The sequence below is a fragment of the Carassius auratus genome, chromosome 5 (genome assembly GCF_003368295.1).
Source record: "Carassius auratus strain Wakin chromosome 5, ASM336829v1, whole genome shotgun sequence".
NCBI lineage: Eukaryota > Metazoa > Chordata > Actinopteri > Cypriniformes > Cyprinidae > Carassius > Carassius auratus.
In genome coordinates, this window is record NC_039247.1 from 16,943,900 (window position 1) to 16,962,048 (window position 18,149).

At 35.6% G+C, this 18,149-nt stretch overlaps 1 protein-coding gene across 1 annotated transcript in view; it reads left to right on the top strand.

The window, feature by feature from the left end:
• Positions 1 to 18,149, top strand: part of LOC113078814 (transmembrane protein 8B-like) — a 126,331-nt gene that overhangs the window by 51,166 nt on the left and 57,016 nt on the right. The window contains exon 3 of the mRNA XM_026251130.1: positions 10,401 to 10,608. Coding sequence (XP_026106915.1) covers positions 10,401 to 10,608 — 208 coding nt within the window. The remainder of the gene's footprint in view (positions 1 to 10,400; positions 10,609 to 18,149) is intronic.

Genomic DNA, 18,149 nt, shown 5'->3' on the forward strand with positions numbered 1-18,149 from the left:
CGTCTCCAAATACATCACAAATTCCTCTTTAAATGCCACCAAACGCGGGGAGTTTTGAGAAACATACATTTATGAATGTAGAATTTCGTGCCAGAAGTTGATATTAAGAAAATAAAAGACATATTCAATGATTTAGGCTACTAAAGTAAGTTTGAATGGCTTATTAAAATAAAATAAAACATCAAGGACTTTTGTTTAGATGAAAAATAAAGAGCATATAGTTTTAAAGTAACTCATATACATAGATGTAACTAAAGATCCTGAAACAGGACACATATGTTCCAAGTGGGTAGGTATAGAATACCTGAAAGAACATCTAATCATCCGTCTGTTTATACTACAGAAATGATTGTCATATTTTTGGCTCTTCAGTGGGGTGAACACATTAATATACCTAAAGTAGTCATATGTTCAGGCTCATTTGCAGTACTAGTTTAAAGTGTGGCGAATCTTCAACAAGACAATTTGTCATTCATTTTACAGAGTTTGTTCAGAATACAACCAAAAACAAATATTTATTTTGTATAGATACCTGCACATATAGGAATAGAAGGTAGTGGATCAGATAAAAACATTAAAATGTCAGACATCAAATTTAATGAAAGGAGAATTTTGGGGATAGAAAGGAAGCTCTCGCCATAGAATTGGACACATTGCACTTAATCAGTCATTATTTATAAGAGGAAAAACATGTGTCTGGACTTTGTGTTAAATGTGATCTTCCTGAATCAGTTGAACCTATTTTAATAAAATGTAAAAGATATGACAACGAAAGAATACAACTTACTTACACTTAATATAGAAATAAACCAGATCTCATTTTAGAAAATGTTAAATAAAGATGTGACTATAGAAATGTTTCAATGATTAAGTATCTCAAAGAGTTGATAAACAGGATTCAAAGAATCACTACTAAGTTTGTCACGTTTCAATCTGAGACGAGATATTTCTTACCTGTCATTTTGTTAAATGGGGATACTTTTAACTACATATGTATGGTTTAATTACTAGATAACACGACACAAACTCGGTAGAAGGAAAGTGTGAATGGGTGGCTGGGTGTGTGTGTGTGTGTGTGTGTGTGTGTGTGTGTGTGTGTGTGTGTGTGTTTATGATTGTATGGTTGTGTTTGTGCACTTGTTTGCATTCTCGGTACATTTATGTTAAGGTTGAAAGATCTAGGGGTTAATAAAAATTATAAATGTAACTAAAATAAACTAAATTAACTCGAATTAAATTACATCTTCCTATATGGTCTGACTTGTTAAAAGATTTCACACCCATTTGACCCCTAAATGAACTGTCAGATAACCTCACGATCACAGGCCTAAACCATAAACCATTTTATGGTTACCTGCAGCAGACCGTTTACAACACCAGAACCCCTCGGAAAACTAATTAGATTACAGTTGAGTTGCAAACCCCCAAAACCTTTAGATGTTTTTACCCCCGCTGATGTCTAACTGATATGCAGGTGACATCACACAGACACCAGATGCCCGGCGCGGTCACGTTTTGCTGCACGACCTGAGACGAGATATTTCTTTCCTGTCATATTGTTAAATGGGGATACTTTTAACTACATATGTCTGTTTTATTTACTAGATAACGCGACACAAACTTACAAACTGGCCAGAAGGAAAGTGTGTTTGTGTGTTAATTGTCATAGCTTGAGAAATTAAGCTTGACAAAAATAAAAGATATATCGACGGCAATAGTCTAAATTTAGACTAGTCGTAGATTAGCGTAATTAACTTAATACATTAAAAACAAATAATGCTTTTTTCAGTGCTGTTTTTTATTATTATTTTTTTATTTTGTATTTTTTAAGACTAAAAGTAAATAAAAATCGCATAAAGCTACATCATTTAAAAAGTACAAATTGATCTTATGTTTAAACGGATTTAAAGTTTTCACTAATTAAGACCTGATGTCTATTTATTAAAAACTACTTAGTTTAATTATTTTAACATTTAAATCTATTTGATGCTGTTATCAGTCTACAGCGGGGCAGTCTCTAGCGCCGGAGGCGTGGTTTTTTCCGGAGCATTCCCCGAGCCTCATTCTAACTGTGTCTGCGGTACTGTCAGTTTCGCTCAACGGAGATGCCTTGACACTTTGCTGTGAGATCTTTTTTTCTTTCGTCTAACTCTCTGTCAGTAACACTCTCGATTTTTTTTATTAAAATGGTGGTTAGTGGTAAAGTACAACATAGATTTGACAAGTTTCTTGTCTGATGGATTTTATTTTAGATCGCGTAATGCCTACCATCTTTTTTCTTTTGTTTTAACTTTTTCTCACATTATGACAAACACCAAGTTTTCTGGTTTGTATCGCCGCTTTACATTCATTTCTTTTTCAGTTTGAGGTAAGGTACAAATGCTAAATGCTTTCTTTTCTAGCTGGTAACAAAACACCTTTTTAAATTTTTACAAGCTCTCACATCTTTTTCACGTGTTGCTTAAAGAAAACACATCTGATGGTTTTGACTTGTTTAGTTGTTTTAGATAAATAACCAGTAACCTATTTTTTTTTTCTTTTTTATTTGTTACAACTTTAACAACGGTTTTACACTTTTCCAACTACGAAAACAATCATTACATCGTTTCGTATGTGTTTATAACCTTTTTTCTTGATATGCACTGTGTACTTAAAACCTTAATAAAAACTTCCCTTATACCATTTTCATGATTTCACCCTTTCCACAGTTTAAAAAAAAAAAAAGCACATAGAATCCAACACATTTTCCCCTCCCTCACCGAAATTCCTTCTTAGGGTCGTAAGTTCATATCTAGGTCACCGGGGGTGTACGGCGAGGGGTGGGGGGTGTACAAACAGGTGTCCAGAACAGATGGCTTTTATGACCCTCATCAATCAAATTTTTGACACAACCCATACTGGATCCTCTCTCTGGTGGCCTCAAGGGAAAGCTACATGAGAAAGTTGCAGTATAAACAGTGATCTCAGTGTTAACTTCGGAAGGACATATTTTAAACTCATAGGGCCCTATTTTAACGATCTGAAACGCAAGTGTCAAAGCGCGAAGCGCAAGTAACTTTGTGGGCGGGTTTCGGCGCTGTTGCTATTTTCCCGGCGGGACAAATGGCTCTTGCGCCCGGCGCAAATCTAAAGTGGGTTGGTCTGAAGCAGCTTCATTATTCATAGGTGTGGTTTGGGCGTAACGTGAAATAAACCAATCAGAGCGTCATCCAACATTCCCTTTAAAAGCAGGTGCGCAAGTTCCATTATGGATTGCTATTATTATGGCGTATTTACCAGGCGCACGCCAGGAGCGGTTCACAGCCGAGAAGACTGATGTTCTTGTAAGAGCAGTGAAAGACAGAGAAGTTGTGTTGTATGGGGATGGGAGAATAATTAGCCTGAATAATTTGTAAGCTAGATTTAGGCCTATGCCTATTTTGTTCACATCTTCGTGGCACACCACAATGATTTCCGTCATCTCATGTGTTAATATTATTTTAGTGTAACAATTTATGATTTGCAAAAATAACTGTTGCATCTGTGTAGATTACATGAGCAAAGTGTATGCGCGTTGTGCACGCTATACATTATGGTCAAGCATGCGCCCTTAAAATAGCATAATGAACAACGCGCAACGCGCCACTGACTTTAGACTAGGTTTTTTCTGGTCAGTGGCGCAATTGTTTAATGGAACAGCAAAATAGCACCAGGGATTGTTTGCGCCGGAACACGCCTCCTTTTTTGCGCTGAACCGCCCAGGGAGCGCAAGTTCATTCGCTAGTTTAGCGACGTGCGTCTGTGGAGGGAAAAGCGCGCTTTGCGCGGGTGCAAAATAGGAATGACACATGCGTAGGTGTACAAAGTCAATTGCGCTGGGTGCAAGATAGGGCCCATAATGTCAGTCATAACTCCAGGGGAACATATTGCCTTTCATAATTACAGTAAGTGCGCCTATGTTCCAGTTTGAGCGATAATGAAATATGTGTCTTTGGGGCCTGTCAAGTATATATAAATGGCCTGCCTGTGATAAAAAAATAAATAAAATAAAATAATCCCCTATATTGAATAAAACAGTGTTATAGGCACATCTAACAATCAGACTGGGAAAATGGAATCTAAAATAGATGGAAAGATAGAATGATGGCTACACAGAAGGATGGCAGGATAGACAGCTATATGAATGATATATGGATAGGTGGATGGATGGAAGGAAAGAAGAAGACAAAGATGGATAAATGGATGAACACAGACATAAAGATAGAAAGAAAGATGAATGTATAGATAGATAGATAGATAGATGTGCCTCCATAGATTGCACTGTTTATGCGTACAGAATCAGATCATTGACGGCGCAAAGTTTTGTCATGAGGTCTTCTTGCTGTTTTCATAATGAACAAGGCAGGGCTTAATTCTGTCGATTCAGCTGTCAGATAGCAGGCAGGGGGTGCCATAGAGAGATGGAAATTAAAACAGGCTGTACTTGGAGTCGGGGGAGAGATAAAGTGGGAGGATAAGATATAGAAATGGGAGAAAGCAGGACGACTGGGTCTAGTGGATAACAGCCCCTGCTCTACAGCCCATAGATCAATATGATGCTGCCGGACAGGCCATGACAACTCTAATTGAAACCCATACAAACCCTGACGCCTGGGTAGAAACTTCTGAGCTCCTGAGGTGCTCCCAGCAGTCCCTTTTCGCCGGATCATCCTTCAAACATCAAGCCAATGCTTTTGGGAAGCCTTCTTACGTGAAACTGACACACCACATCAGATAATCAATGTGCAATGTGGATTTTAGGGATAAGTGATGTAATATTCGGATTCAGATTATAATTAAGGTCACAGCTGGGATGCTCCAGTCTGTTTGTGTCTGACCTCCTGGCTGAAGCCTGGAGTCTTTGCCTTATCCCTCCCTCATCAATAATAAGACAGCATGTGTCATGCACATTAATGATCTTAAGGTCTAATTCATCTCGTATGCTCGCAGAGGGACCAGGGATTCAATGCATGAGGCATGGTAATGCAAGACAGCAAAACACCGATGGAAATCAACTCACCTCAATTCATCTCCAGCACTCAATCTGCCTGTTTGTTTAAACAAATGCAAGAACAAGAACAGCTAGATTTATAGCATTTATTTGCATAATGCAGGATCTAGGTGATGAGATTGTCAACAGACCTAATCAAGACATAAACTAGGAGATGAGTGACAAAAACGCAAAGGCTGCATGTCAGAGTTTTCATTTTAACCTCAAAGTTTACCACGGGTTACATGCAGAGATAGAGAGTGAGCTCATGATCTTTACAAAGTTAACTTCTTTTTTGGTTTACTGTGAAGAAGATTGCATGTGTTTTTTATGAACTAAATCTTTGTAGTCTTTGAAATAGGCTTGACATGGTTTCAAAGGTGATAATTATGGCAGTCAATTTTGCATTTTAGTTTAGTAGACTTAATTATATATAAAAAAGTTTCAAACTATTTATTCTTGCCTCCTGATCAAAAAACTGAAAAAAATATAAAATAAAATTAGTCACGGACAGCCTCAGTTTTCTTTCTCATTTTTGGTTTTACAGTCTCTAATGAGATGTTGACCTGAATCTAGTGAGCACTGTTCCCATTGGATATCTCTCTTAGGCTATCTGACAGACCCATTTCAGGTATTAGAGCTGATAACAAGCTGATAAGTTGAATGAGATGTGTTTGATTGATACCATGTTCAAAGATAACAATGTATTGAGTTAAAAAATAAAATAAAATAATGCTGTAGACATGTTTCATATCTAATTTTCTAATTTTCATGTCACAATATCCCTTAAACTTTATCACCATATTAAAAATATCCTTAAACATTTTAAAGTACCCCTGTTATGGATTAAGAAAGGGTCATAGTTTGGTTTTGGGAGTCCCCAACCACATGTAGACATGCATGCAAGGTAAAAAAAACACTTGGCACACACGGTGTACTTTCAGATTTAAAACTTTGCAGTGTGTATTCAATCACTTAGAGCTGTGTTACACACTGCATGAGAGATAATTTTCTAAAATTTATAATAGGGACACTTTAATGCAATAAAACAATAGTACAATAGAACACGAATATAAAAATTCTGAAACTACTTGTAGATATCTTTTCTGGGCTCTCATTTTTAGTCCAGATTAAAATTTAAAATATATAATTTAAAAAATCTGATTGGCTGTTTAAAATGTGTAAATATTGTTTGACCTTTAATCTATGTGACAAGTGAGGGTCAGAAACTACAGTTGTGTAGTGCTTTGTGTACCAGGTTAGTCAGAGTATTATTTTCCATAGAGATTTCATTTAGCTTGTTGCATCATACACACAAGCGTTGTAAATTGTTGATGGACCAGAAGATAATGTTTGTTCTAAAAATCTAGCCCTACGATAACGATACTGTGGATATTCATTCCCAAAATATGCTGTGAGCACGTCTACCTGCTTATCTTCAAATTACCGTCACTTAGGATATACTGATAAATGGAATTATATGCTATTTATTTGATTAATCAGTTTACTTGATTACATTTGTTTTAATGGATTGACAGTCATAGTACTAATTAATGTCACTCTTTTCTCCCTTTTCTCCACTTTTCTGAGTGCTCATTTGTACTATTATTTTTGCAGCCAAACTTGCCTCCTTACCAAACCTTGTTTTCACCTTGATTCAAACTCTCTCTAGCCTAATTGACAACTAGGGACCTTAAACATTGTGAGGAAATGCACAGACATACAGAGCATGTTGATCAGATTATGATGATCTGTTTGCTGTTTGGACACTTATCTTAGGACAGCTCTGTATTGCTTTGATGAGCTTGGCAGTAATATGTTTGGATGTGGTTTGCTAACATGCATAAATAATTGGGTCACCTACAAAGCACCACATGCTCTGCAAAAGATGATGAAGCCAGGCTTTAGGAGCAAAACATTGTATAATATATGATACCTTGTGTGAACTGTATAGATAAGAGCATTTAAAGGATGCATGGTAGCTTCATCAGGTTCATTCGTTCAGTCCCAGGGAAATGTTCATTAAATGCTAAGTTAATTAGAAAAACAGACAGGTCTTCTGCTGTGATCATTTGTGTATGTGTATGTAAGTCCTGTGTCAGTGTATTGCACCATACTCAACACTGGTGTTGTCAATTATCTTTTTAGAAAATTAAGAATAAAATTGGTAACAATTTACAAAGTTCAGTTTGTTAGTAGTAGTTAATTATAAGATTAGAATCATTTTTAGAATCATGAACAACAATGTTTTACTGCTGACACAATTTTTATCATATATTTTTAACATCCAGCCATATCATCAAGATATACAGCCTTATCATGTCTACTCATGTGATATTGCTAATTTAACTTTAAACCGTCAATTCAGGGAAAACTATGAGTCTATAATCCATAAAAACACTTCCTCCAGTGAAAAAGTCCACAGACAATTGTTTTGATCTGTTTTTGCTTGTAAATTGTGCTTGATCTGTGCATATTTCTTTCCTGATTCACAAGACGATTTTTCACTGGTAATATAAGTAATATACAGGAATCATAAGTTTGCCAGAACAGTTTTTCGCTTCATAAAACATAAACTAGTCATATGGATTATTTGTGATTTTGTGATGTTTTTATCTTCTGCTTGGTCTTATTCTGACGGCACCCGTTCAGTGTAGAGGGTCCATTGCTGAGCAAGTGATATACTGGTATTTTCTCCAGATCTGTTCCTATGAAGTTGGTAATTAATTTTGGGTGAATTTTTGGGTGAAGTTAATATTAAACATTGTTAGAAAATAACCAAGCACCATAGCTGGCAGTCTGTGCAGAGTGTTTATATTAGAACACTCCCTCTGAACTACAAAGCAGTGCCTTAGTAAAAATCATTATCCAGTGCTGAAAATATCTATCTGACTGTTACGTCCCCTATTATCAGGACGGGCTTGGCAAGCATTTTGTTGATGGTAACAGGAAACCAGCCCCAGCCGACAGATCACCAACAACACAAAACTAAGTTCCACAAAAGTATAATTTATTTAAAGTGGAAAGAATAATTAAATTAAGGAGCAACGACTTCAGGGTGCCCCAAGGCCAAAATAATAAACAAAATAAACTTATAACCAAACATATATAAATGACCTAATCAGGGAATAAACAAAATTACAAAGTAACTTCCCTAACTCCCTATAAATAAACAAATCACAAACCAGATCAAAGTAAATGATAGGACACCCCTACGCTCCTAAAACAGAACCAAATTAAATCATCATCAAACGCACACAGTAAACGGAGGGTTTTGGGATCTGCTGACGGGAGGAGGAATCCGGACAAAACAAATACCTAGGATCGTAACTCTGACAAGACAGAACACAAGCTTGGGCTTTAATAGTATAAGTCAAGTTGTCACATTCACGTGAGCAGTATGGGGTCTCCATCAGAATAATACACTGGATGAGGATCTTTTAGGTGCACGGACTCAGAGAACAAAAAGGCAAAGATGACTTATACAATAAACCCTACAGAGCCTCAGCAGCAATATTTTGAGTTATTACCTGTCAAGGATCCTGGACCCCTGGGTTAGCATGATCATCTCTGAAGATTGCATGTCAAACATGTTTCACAAAGAAGAAATCCACAAAGAAATCACATAAAGAAAATACATTATAAGCATATAAAACATATAAGTGTTGACTTTTTATAATATAATTTCCTGTTGTTTTTGTTGTTGTTTTGTTTCCCCAAGATTTTCATTCTTTATTGAGACATTTTCTTCATTTTAATATCCTTTTGGTGAGTGTTTAGCTAGCTGTGCACAGTGATGGGGTTAAATCCATTTGTGAACACTAAAATGTGTCACATAGTGATATCAGTTTTCATCATGGGTACCATTGTGTGACCATTGTGTCATTGTGTGACTTTATTACACATGTGGTTGTGCTGACTTTTGCCATTTTTAGTTGTCTCAAAAAGCCATTTCTAAATTTAAAATTAGAGATACGGAGAGTGAAAGAGTAATTGAGAGGCTTTGTTGTGAAACCTTTAATACGGGGACTTTTTTCAACCCAAGGATTGTCAGGGCTGTGACTGACAAACTACTGGAGACACAAAGCAGTGCACTGAGCAAAAATAATTGCAGACAGTGAAGTCTTTTAGAAAAAGTGTCATGGCATGATATGTTGCAGGCTCCTGTTGTCTGACTGTGTCTGTCTCTTGACTGACAGGCTAGAGACTGAGGGAAGACTTTTTACTTTCATGGCCTTGTGCTCCCATGTCAAAATGAAGGAGAGCATGTTGTGGTTTTGTGTTGACTATGTCTGATGTGAGTGAATGATTTTGGTCTCTTTTATTCTTATCCCCTTTACTTGTAATTGCAACCTAGTCGGGGCGTTGTTACAGTCTTTCTACAGTTGTAAGCATTAATCAAAACATTAAGTTAAATGTTTGAGTATTTGTTTACGATTAAACATGTTTACTTTATGTATAATGTAGTATTGGTCACAATGCTCCATTACCTCTCTTGTGATCGAGTGAGAATTTTTGCATCTTCTTTTGCAATTGATTCAGGACTGATTTTGACGTGCTTTCTCTGACCACGTGCTTCTCACTACATAGACTCATTTGTATGTCTTATTATAGAACTCGTTATATTTATACATCTACTCACTCGAAACGTATATTTGTGAAATCACATCTAAGTTTTCCTATATTTTGGATTTGATGCTTACTTAGTGCTTCCCATTGACTTCTATTGTAATTTCATTATGCAAATGAAACTTACTAACACTAAACATAATATATACATTAACAAAAATAAGTGAATAAAAACATTTAGGAGTAAAAAAAAAATTGTGAGTTTAAAAAGAAATGTATTTATTTAGCTTGTTAACGTACATATGAAGCATATTTCTAACTGAGGACATCCCCAGATTTCTGCAAAGGTAGAGTTGTTTCAGATTTAGCTAAAATAAATTTTAATAATATAAACCTTTCAAAAATTGTCAATTTTTCAGAAAATCCTCTTCTGAAATTTTAGATTTTAATAAAAAAATGACTTAGTATGTTTATTAAGTCATTACTTTATGTGGACCATTGGATTGTCTCCACACTGTAAACGATTTCAGGTTTTACTATACCTGTGGGGTCATTTGATGCTTCGCTTTATGAAAACATTAATGTAAATTGTGTATTTTTGAAATGGAACTGCAATTTTGAACATTCCAAAATAATCAAATAATAGACAAATGTCAGCGTGTTCATTCCTATAGTATTTGTGCCAGCTTTAATAAGAAACTCAAAGCCATATTTGCTTCACACTGGAACATAATGATTCTTAACAATGATTGATGCATTTAATCTCATCCAAGATAACAGTCCGCAGTATGTCTTGAAATGTAACTGTGGCCTTGGTTTCCAGGTACTTCAGGTCAGGAGCTCCACCTGTAATCAACCCCCTCCAGACGCGTTTTCCAAAGGACACTATTGTACCAGGCTCCTTCGCTGTCACTTTGACATGGACGCTGCCCAACCGTACCACAGGGGTTTTCAATGTCACCAGCCCCCTCCCAGGTGACTGGTTCCTGGCTGCACACTTACCAAAGGATAAGGGGAAGATCTCTGTCAAGGTAAAAACACAGAGGGAAAAAAAAGTCAGTGGTCAGAATTAGAAAACAATTTCAGCTTTTAACAAGAGCCAAGCTTGTTCAAGATTAAAAAATGCCTTATGTTCATGGTTGTGCAAGTACGTTTCTCTGAGCATTTATGCATATATAATTGAAGTCACTCACTTCCGCACAGTCAGTGGGTGGCCTTCATGGGTAGTAATTTAAAACTGTGATTTCAGAACTTGTCATAGACTTCTTTTTCAAAAGAGATTTCCTGTCAGAATGCTCATTATTTCGCATGGGTTGTAATCTCAAAGACAATGTTACTTTTGTATAATGTCTTGAATATTCATTTATATATATTACATCATTTTAGAAGTGCATTACTTTTTTTATCCAAGTATGTCTCTTTATCTCAAGCATGTTTCCATTGTGAAATAATGTGTAGAATTAAAAAGTCATGCTGTGTGATATAAAGTCACACTGTGGGATGTAAAGTTACATTAAAAGGAAAAAGGATTTTAAAATATATTTTGTTGCAGGATAAAAAAAAAAAAGGATGTCTATAGTCTACAAGACTGATTTTTTTTTATTTTTATTATTATTATTTTGAGTAGAACAAATCAGTAGCTCTCTGAACTTTTGAATGTTATGAAAATGGTTTTGGTGTCAGGTAGTAATGTAGCCACAATAAAAGGATTTCAATTACTTTAAATAATAAAATAAGTTACTATTGAAACACAAAGGGTCAATCATGCATCAAGTAATGGCTCACAGTAGATACAGAGAACCTGTTTTCTCTGTTTCACTGAGACTCACATCCACTTTAATTGTGCTGCCATGCATAATTTAGTCAAAACCTGACAGTTTTATAAAATGGAATTAAAGTGCTATTACATTCTGGAAAATAGGTCTAAAATATGATTATACGCTTGCTTTAATTGTATTAGAAAACAACAATAGCCAAAATGTGATTTTGGCCTCTAGAACATAAACAGTGCAAGTGAAACTTATAAATGAGATTTGGTTTTTAAAAGAATAGTTCACTCATAAATGAAAATGGCCATAATTGAATCATCTTCATGCCATTCCAAACACTTATGAATTTCTTTTTCTGTGGAACACAAGATGATTTGAGTTAAATGACATTTATGTTTACATTTATGCGTTAAGCAGACACTTTTATCGGGCTATACATTTTTATTTTTTATACATTTTTTACCAGCATATAAATTGAGTAAAGTAAATTAAGTAAATAAAGTCTATTCCTCACACTTAGACATAATGTGACATCATAAGAATAATATTTGATATTTTTTTAATAAGATTTTTATGGTGCTTTTATGCTTAGTTTCAATTGCAAAGTGACTAGCACATGAACTGAAACTTCTTATGAATATTTTTATGTTCAGTGGAAGAACGAAATTCATATTGGTTTAGAACAATACAAAGGCATTCTATTTTTTTTTTTTAAGTGACCCCCATGCTTAAATAAGATTTTAAACAACATCTCTACCGTGGATCGCATCTAAATGGATCTCACATTGGAGGAAACTTCTCGCATCTTAACTGGACTTCTCATGTTCACAACAGCTTCACCTCAATCTCCATTCACAATCTAAAAAAGTCCACCTCAGTTGAGTTTTGTCCTTTACTGCTCTTACTTATCGCAGAGAAACTTACTCCTTAGTTAACCACAGCAGGTTTGCTTGTGGTGGAGGCTTTCTCATGGATTAAGAGCAATAATTCTACTTGGTGTACAATGCTTTAAGGGCGCCGTTTTCCTCTGAGCCCATAGGGTCACACTACCAGCCAATTAGACAGAGACAAAACTTGGAAATACGAAGGCTTCCTCTTTTCTGTTTTCCTGGCGAATGACAGCACCTGTGGAGCAGAAAAGCTCATGGCCGAACCTACTGAAGTGGAGTAATTGGAGGAAGTGTGGAAAGCGAGACCATGCTTTCCCCGAGGAATACATGTTTTATTTATTATTCAGTCTAGTGTAATGATGGTTATGTTGAATAGGACTCCTGTTTGATTGAAGGGGCTTGTAGGCATTTAATTGTACCACAAACTATGCTTGCCACTGTGAACTGTCACACGTTTATCATGTAGCCATCTTGGTAATGTATCCGGGCACCAGTTTTCCATGTGTACTGTATGCAATCAGCACCCATATACATAAATAGTTTAGGAGATTGCATTGTTTCTGCATTTGTCAGGATTGTTTAAATAACATGATTCAGATCAATTTGCTAAAAAAATATAGGCTTATTAAATAGATGATGTCTTAAACTGTTTTTTTTTTTCACTTTTCTGATGGGTGCTCCTTCTCCTCCCACTTACAGTTTCTTTCACTGACAATGATAAACATGAATTATAAAGAAATACAACTGAAAAAATACTGCTATTCTTCAGTCATTAAATTGTTAATTCACACAAAAATGAATAATAATAGTAATAATACTGCTACTAATAGTATTTATTGTTGTTGTGAACATTTGGAACTGATAAATACTGTAATATTAAAAATATTATTCGGATGTTAATACCAAGATGGAATTTTAAGAATTTAACAGTCGTTAAGTCACAAGAATAAGAATAAGAATGATAAGAAATATTAAGATTGAGTTGATGTTATTGTGAACATGTGGAACAGAGAAATAATAATAACAACAACAAAACATAATAAATGTTGTTATCTTTTTGGTTTTATTTTTGTTACTATTTTAACTTAAAGAAAGCTAGCACAATTTATTGTTAAACTCCTAAAATCCCATCTTACGATTCACATCATGACCATAAACTGCTACAACCCAAGTACAAGCCCATAACTGACTGTCAAGCAACAGCTTGCAGGATCGAAGCTCTGTGGACACATGGTGCACAGAGGTGAATCTCAGCAGAGCAAAGCTGCAACGTGCAAGTCTGTCCTCTCAGCTGATGAGCTCCACAGTGTCTGTGAGGCTAATCAGGAAGCAGCCGGACCCTGCTCTGCAGGCGCACAGTCACACAAGCAGATGGCCAAAAGAGAGAGGGAGGAAAGGAAAGAAGGAAGAAAGAGGGGGGTGAGGAAGAGTCAAGCACGCAGTAAAGATCAGCTGGCCGTCTCTGCTGCGTGAAGCTGCCACACTGAATGAGTATAGCGAGCAGAAGCCAACCATCCTGACAGTTTGCCTTGCACGTACTAAACTTTTGGTCTCTAAATAAATCAATAAACTATTTGGAATTTTTCAGCACTTGGAGATATTGTGTCTCTCTTGTTTTGGGGTCTACACAAGTGAGGAGGGGGGCTGTCAGTTTTATGGCTGATTGTCTCTGTATTGAATTTTATTTAGAGATAGTTAACATGCCAAATCACATTCTAGATTTTCTGTGTTAAGGTGTGCCAGGTCAGTAGATGCCAATGCTCTTGTTTAATGAACTCTCTCATAATTCCCACCCATTTACACAAGGTTATTTATGAACAATATTTGTTAGGGAGGAGAAGGTCAGCCTTTTTAATCAGATAATGATCAAGTTTAGTCAGTCAGTCAAATCTTTGACCGAGTAACAGTAAAGATTTTCAGTTCTCTGACAACAGCGATTGGAAAACTTTGCCTTTGAAGGGGCAGTTCAAACTTTCATATAATGAATGTCAATGGACAAGTCAGTGTTGTGTTGACATTTGACTTTCATTGTATGGAAAAAGAAGTTGAAATTCTTCACATTTTTCACACAGGTTTGGAACAACAAGAGGGTGACTAAATGATGAGTTCAATTTGTTTTCCCCTTGATCTTTAACGTAATTGCATTTTTTGTAAACAGTTCTCAGCTTTAACTTTCTGTGTCATGTCTTTTGACAAATCATTTTAATTTTAGGGCTGTTTTTTACCACATAATTATTGTGTCCAAAAGAATTCAAGTAATTAAAGAATTATCACACTATCTATTGAAATAAGGAGGAAATAATTAATGCTATTAGTCAAATTAATCTTAAGCTTAAACAAAAAACAAAAACAAAAAAATAATACGAACAACTATAATACGAAAATAGCTATCTGTCTTAACACCTCATCTTTTTTTACAGTATCCAAAAACTCCCACACTGATGAGCTAACTTTTTTTTTGGTGTAGGTAGAGTGTCTCTTTTTTGTCTGTCATCTTCTCCAACATGGCTTTGAGCGCCAGTAATCGCTACACACTACATCATCTGCTGTTTTCTGTTTTATGATGACTGGTAACCAGCATTAAGATGCAATACCTCCACCTAGCATGTTCAAGTGTCAACCAGATAGTTGATAGCCTGGATTATTTATGACATTATTATATGTAATATTCACACAATATCAACACACACACACACACACACACACACACACACACACACACACACACACACACACATATATATATATATAATATATATATATATATATAATCACAGTTGTTGTCAATATGCCTACCATATTGTGAATGCAAGTTTAAAGGAGTAGCTATAACCACCCAACTGTAGGAAAGCAGAAATTTCTGTCATCACTAATTTATTTCTGGACTCGGGAGCTTAAGCACAGAACAGAAGTAGAGAACTGTGGGAGATGTGCGGGGAACACCAGACTTTACCAGTAATGAGACATTGGATCCCTGCAGTTCGGCTCTTTGACAAATGATAAATGTTTTTTATACAAGGCCAAAAAGCTACACTCAAATGCCTTGGTGCCTCATATGCTACGGGTTCATGCACAAGTATTTCTTTCAAGTTCAATCGTATTTTGAGGATTTTTACTTTTACTAGCCTGTCAATTACATAACCAGACACATGTTTGGAATTCACCATGCTCCACCATAAATGATAAAGAAATCTTTTACTCATTGGCCATATGGACTCCTTGTTGTTCTGCATGAGCAGTGTGTCAGAGATATTATCCCTCACACAGCTGGAGACCACATTATACATGCAAAATGCCAACAACGGTTCGCTATCAATTCTGTGTACTGTTTGGTGCTCTGCGTGCATGAACAGAGGGCTCTAATTATTTCACTAGTTGCTCAAAGTTGCCAAATTTGTGCTGTGAAATGGGAAGCAATTATTTGCATCTTTTTCTCTCCTTCCTTTTGTCTGCGCTGTGTGTCTGGGCTGGCACGTGAGTTTCAAACGTCCCCCCTTATTAAATCAGATCAGTGAAGAATTGTAAGGAGGCAGAGGCATCACAACTCGACAAATCTTGCATGTCAGACATAATGCAAAAAAGTGCAGGGTGGAAGGATGCGGGATGGGGTACAGAAGCAAGGCCGTGTCTGCCTCCACCAGCACCAGCTGTGCCTGCTTTATGGATGCAGCCATGGACAAACAACAGATGGGGCTTCTTCTCTAGTTTGTTATTTAATAGTCGCTGTTTTACTTTTTCATCCTTATTATCCCACCTACAACTCCAATCTGCCATTTTAAGCTAAAAACTGATGTTTCTATGTACTTTGATTGCGTGGTAGCAATTAATTACGTTTTAGATAAAACAGTGCATCCAAGGCAGAAGGACATTATTACGTACTAAACAATACTTACTGAAGTAAATACTTTCTTACTACTTTTTTTATTTTTTTAAAGAAATTACTTCAACAAGGATGCATTAATATATTCAAAAGTGACTTATTAATATTTATATTTCAAATATTTTTTAACTTTATATTTAGTAAAGAATCCTGAAAAACAAAAATATTCAGCAGCAAGATTGTTTTCAACAATGATAATAGTACAAACAGTTTTCTAAATCACACTTTAAAATTATTGAAATAGAAATTTGTAATAATTATAATAATATTTCACAATATTACTGTTTTTACAGTTTTTTACCTGTATTTTTGGCATCACATGAATAAATGACATTTTAAAACATTGCACTGTATTATGAGAAACTTGTATGCTTATTCTTCTAAGCACATTTCTGTATATACATTTACTATTCACTTTCATAGTCATGTGTTGATATTATTTAGTCAAAATGCTTTTCTTATTTTATTGTTTAGTTGTATTACGTTCAAATTATGTTAGTTGTATAAATGTCATGTTAGCCAAATTGTGTGTGTGTGTGTGTGTGTGTGAGTATACTTGGCCAGTAAAACTCTTTCAAATTTCTGAATACTGAACAGTTAAAATAAATGATAAAATACAGACATTGCATTGAGTTGCATACCGCTCATAGAAAATGTACTGTAGTTCATCTCAGTTGGATCAAGGTTAACTGCAGTTTGACCCTGGTAGCCTCTGCTGAATTAAACCAGAACTACACACTTTGGTATTATGCTGTAGGTAGTATTATAGTCATCTGGCTAGTTTATGTACAGTCTATTATTAAAACAATATTAATATTGTGCCAGCAATAGCAAACTGCACAGTAGTCTATAGAAAATAAATATATTCTGCTGTAATACAGGAAACAAAAGGGTTATTGAAGTCATCAATGAATTGCTCTTAGCGTGTCCAGGTAAATGTCTCACTTATTACCTAGAAGACAGACCTGATGCCTTGAGACTATCTTAGTTTTGGGGTCGTGTGGCTGCAGAAGTGATGTGCAGAACGGTTCATGCTGAAATGAATGAGACTTCTAATCAAGCTGAGAGCAAATTAGACCTTGATAATACACCTGAAATAATGAGCGACCCATGACTCGGTCTATGCAGTGACACCTGCCCAGTGGTGCAAATTCACCAAAACAGACCTTAATGAAATGAGAATGTGTTCTGCCACCATAATACAACACGTATCTCTGTGTGTCAAGGCTACTTCTGAAGCAAAGTCTAAGAGATTATAGGTGTATTATGCATCAGAGCAAATGATGGAAAATATGTGGTTTTGATTAGCTGCTTCTTCTGAAATATTTATATTGATGTTTACTGTCATATTGAAAGCTGCAAAGAATAAATGGTGGATAATTTGCTTGCTTCTTGCATGGGACGTCATCGTTGCGCTGGTCAGGGAGTCAGTCGTTTTCTAAGGTGTCCCGTTGTCAAAATCACTCGAGTGCACTGAAACGTTCAATCCCTTGAAAATACTGAAACTGCGTCGGCTGCTCATTATATTCACCAACCAGAAATGTCTCTGTAAGTCTTTCAAGCGTAAATATATGAAGACAAATCCTTTTTTTTTCTCTCTTTTTAAAAGAGATTTTGTTTGTAATTATCTATTTCTATTATGCCTGATTGGAACAATCCTGCAAGCTTTCTTGGATAATATAGGATTCAGGTTTATACAGATTCAGAGTAGTTAGAAAAATATTAAAAAGACCCCTTTAATCTTTTATTTATTAATTAATGTATTTTCAGCCTTTTTTCTACTGACATACTAATGTTTATATAATATTCTTTGGGGAAAGAAGTCTCTTTATGTTTACAAAGGCTTAATTTATTGGTTCAAACTTATTGTAAAACAGTAATATTGTGAAATACTACAATTTAAAATAAATGTTTTCTATTTTAATCTATTTGACACTGTCACACTACACGGGAACAAGGAGCAATGAGATGCTGGAGATTTCTTCAACATGGAATTATAATTCAAAGATGTGGAATTCTCAGGAACTCAAAAG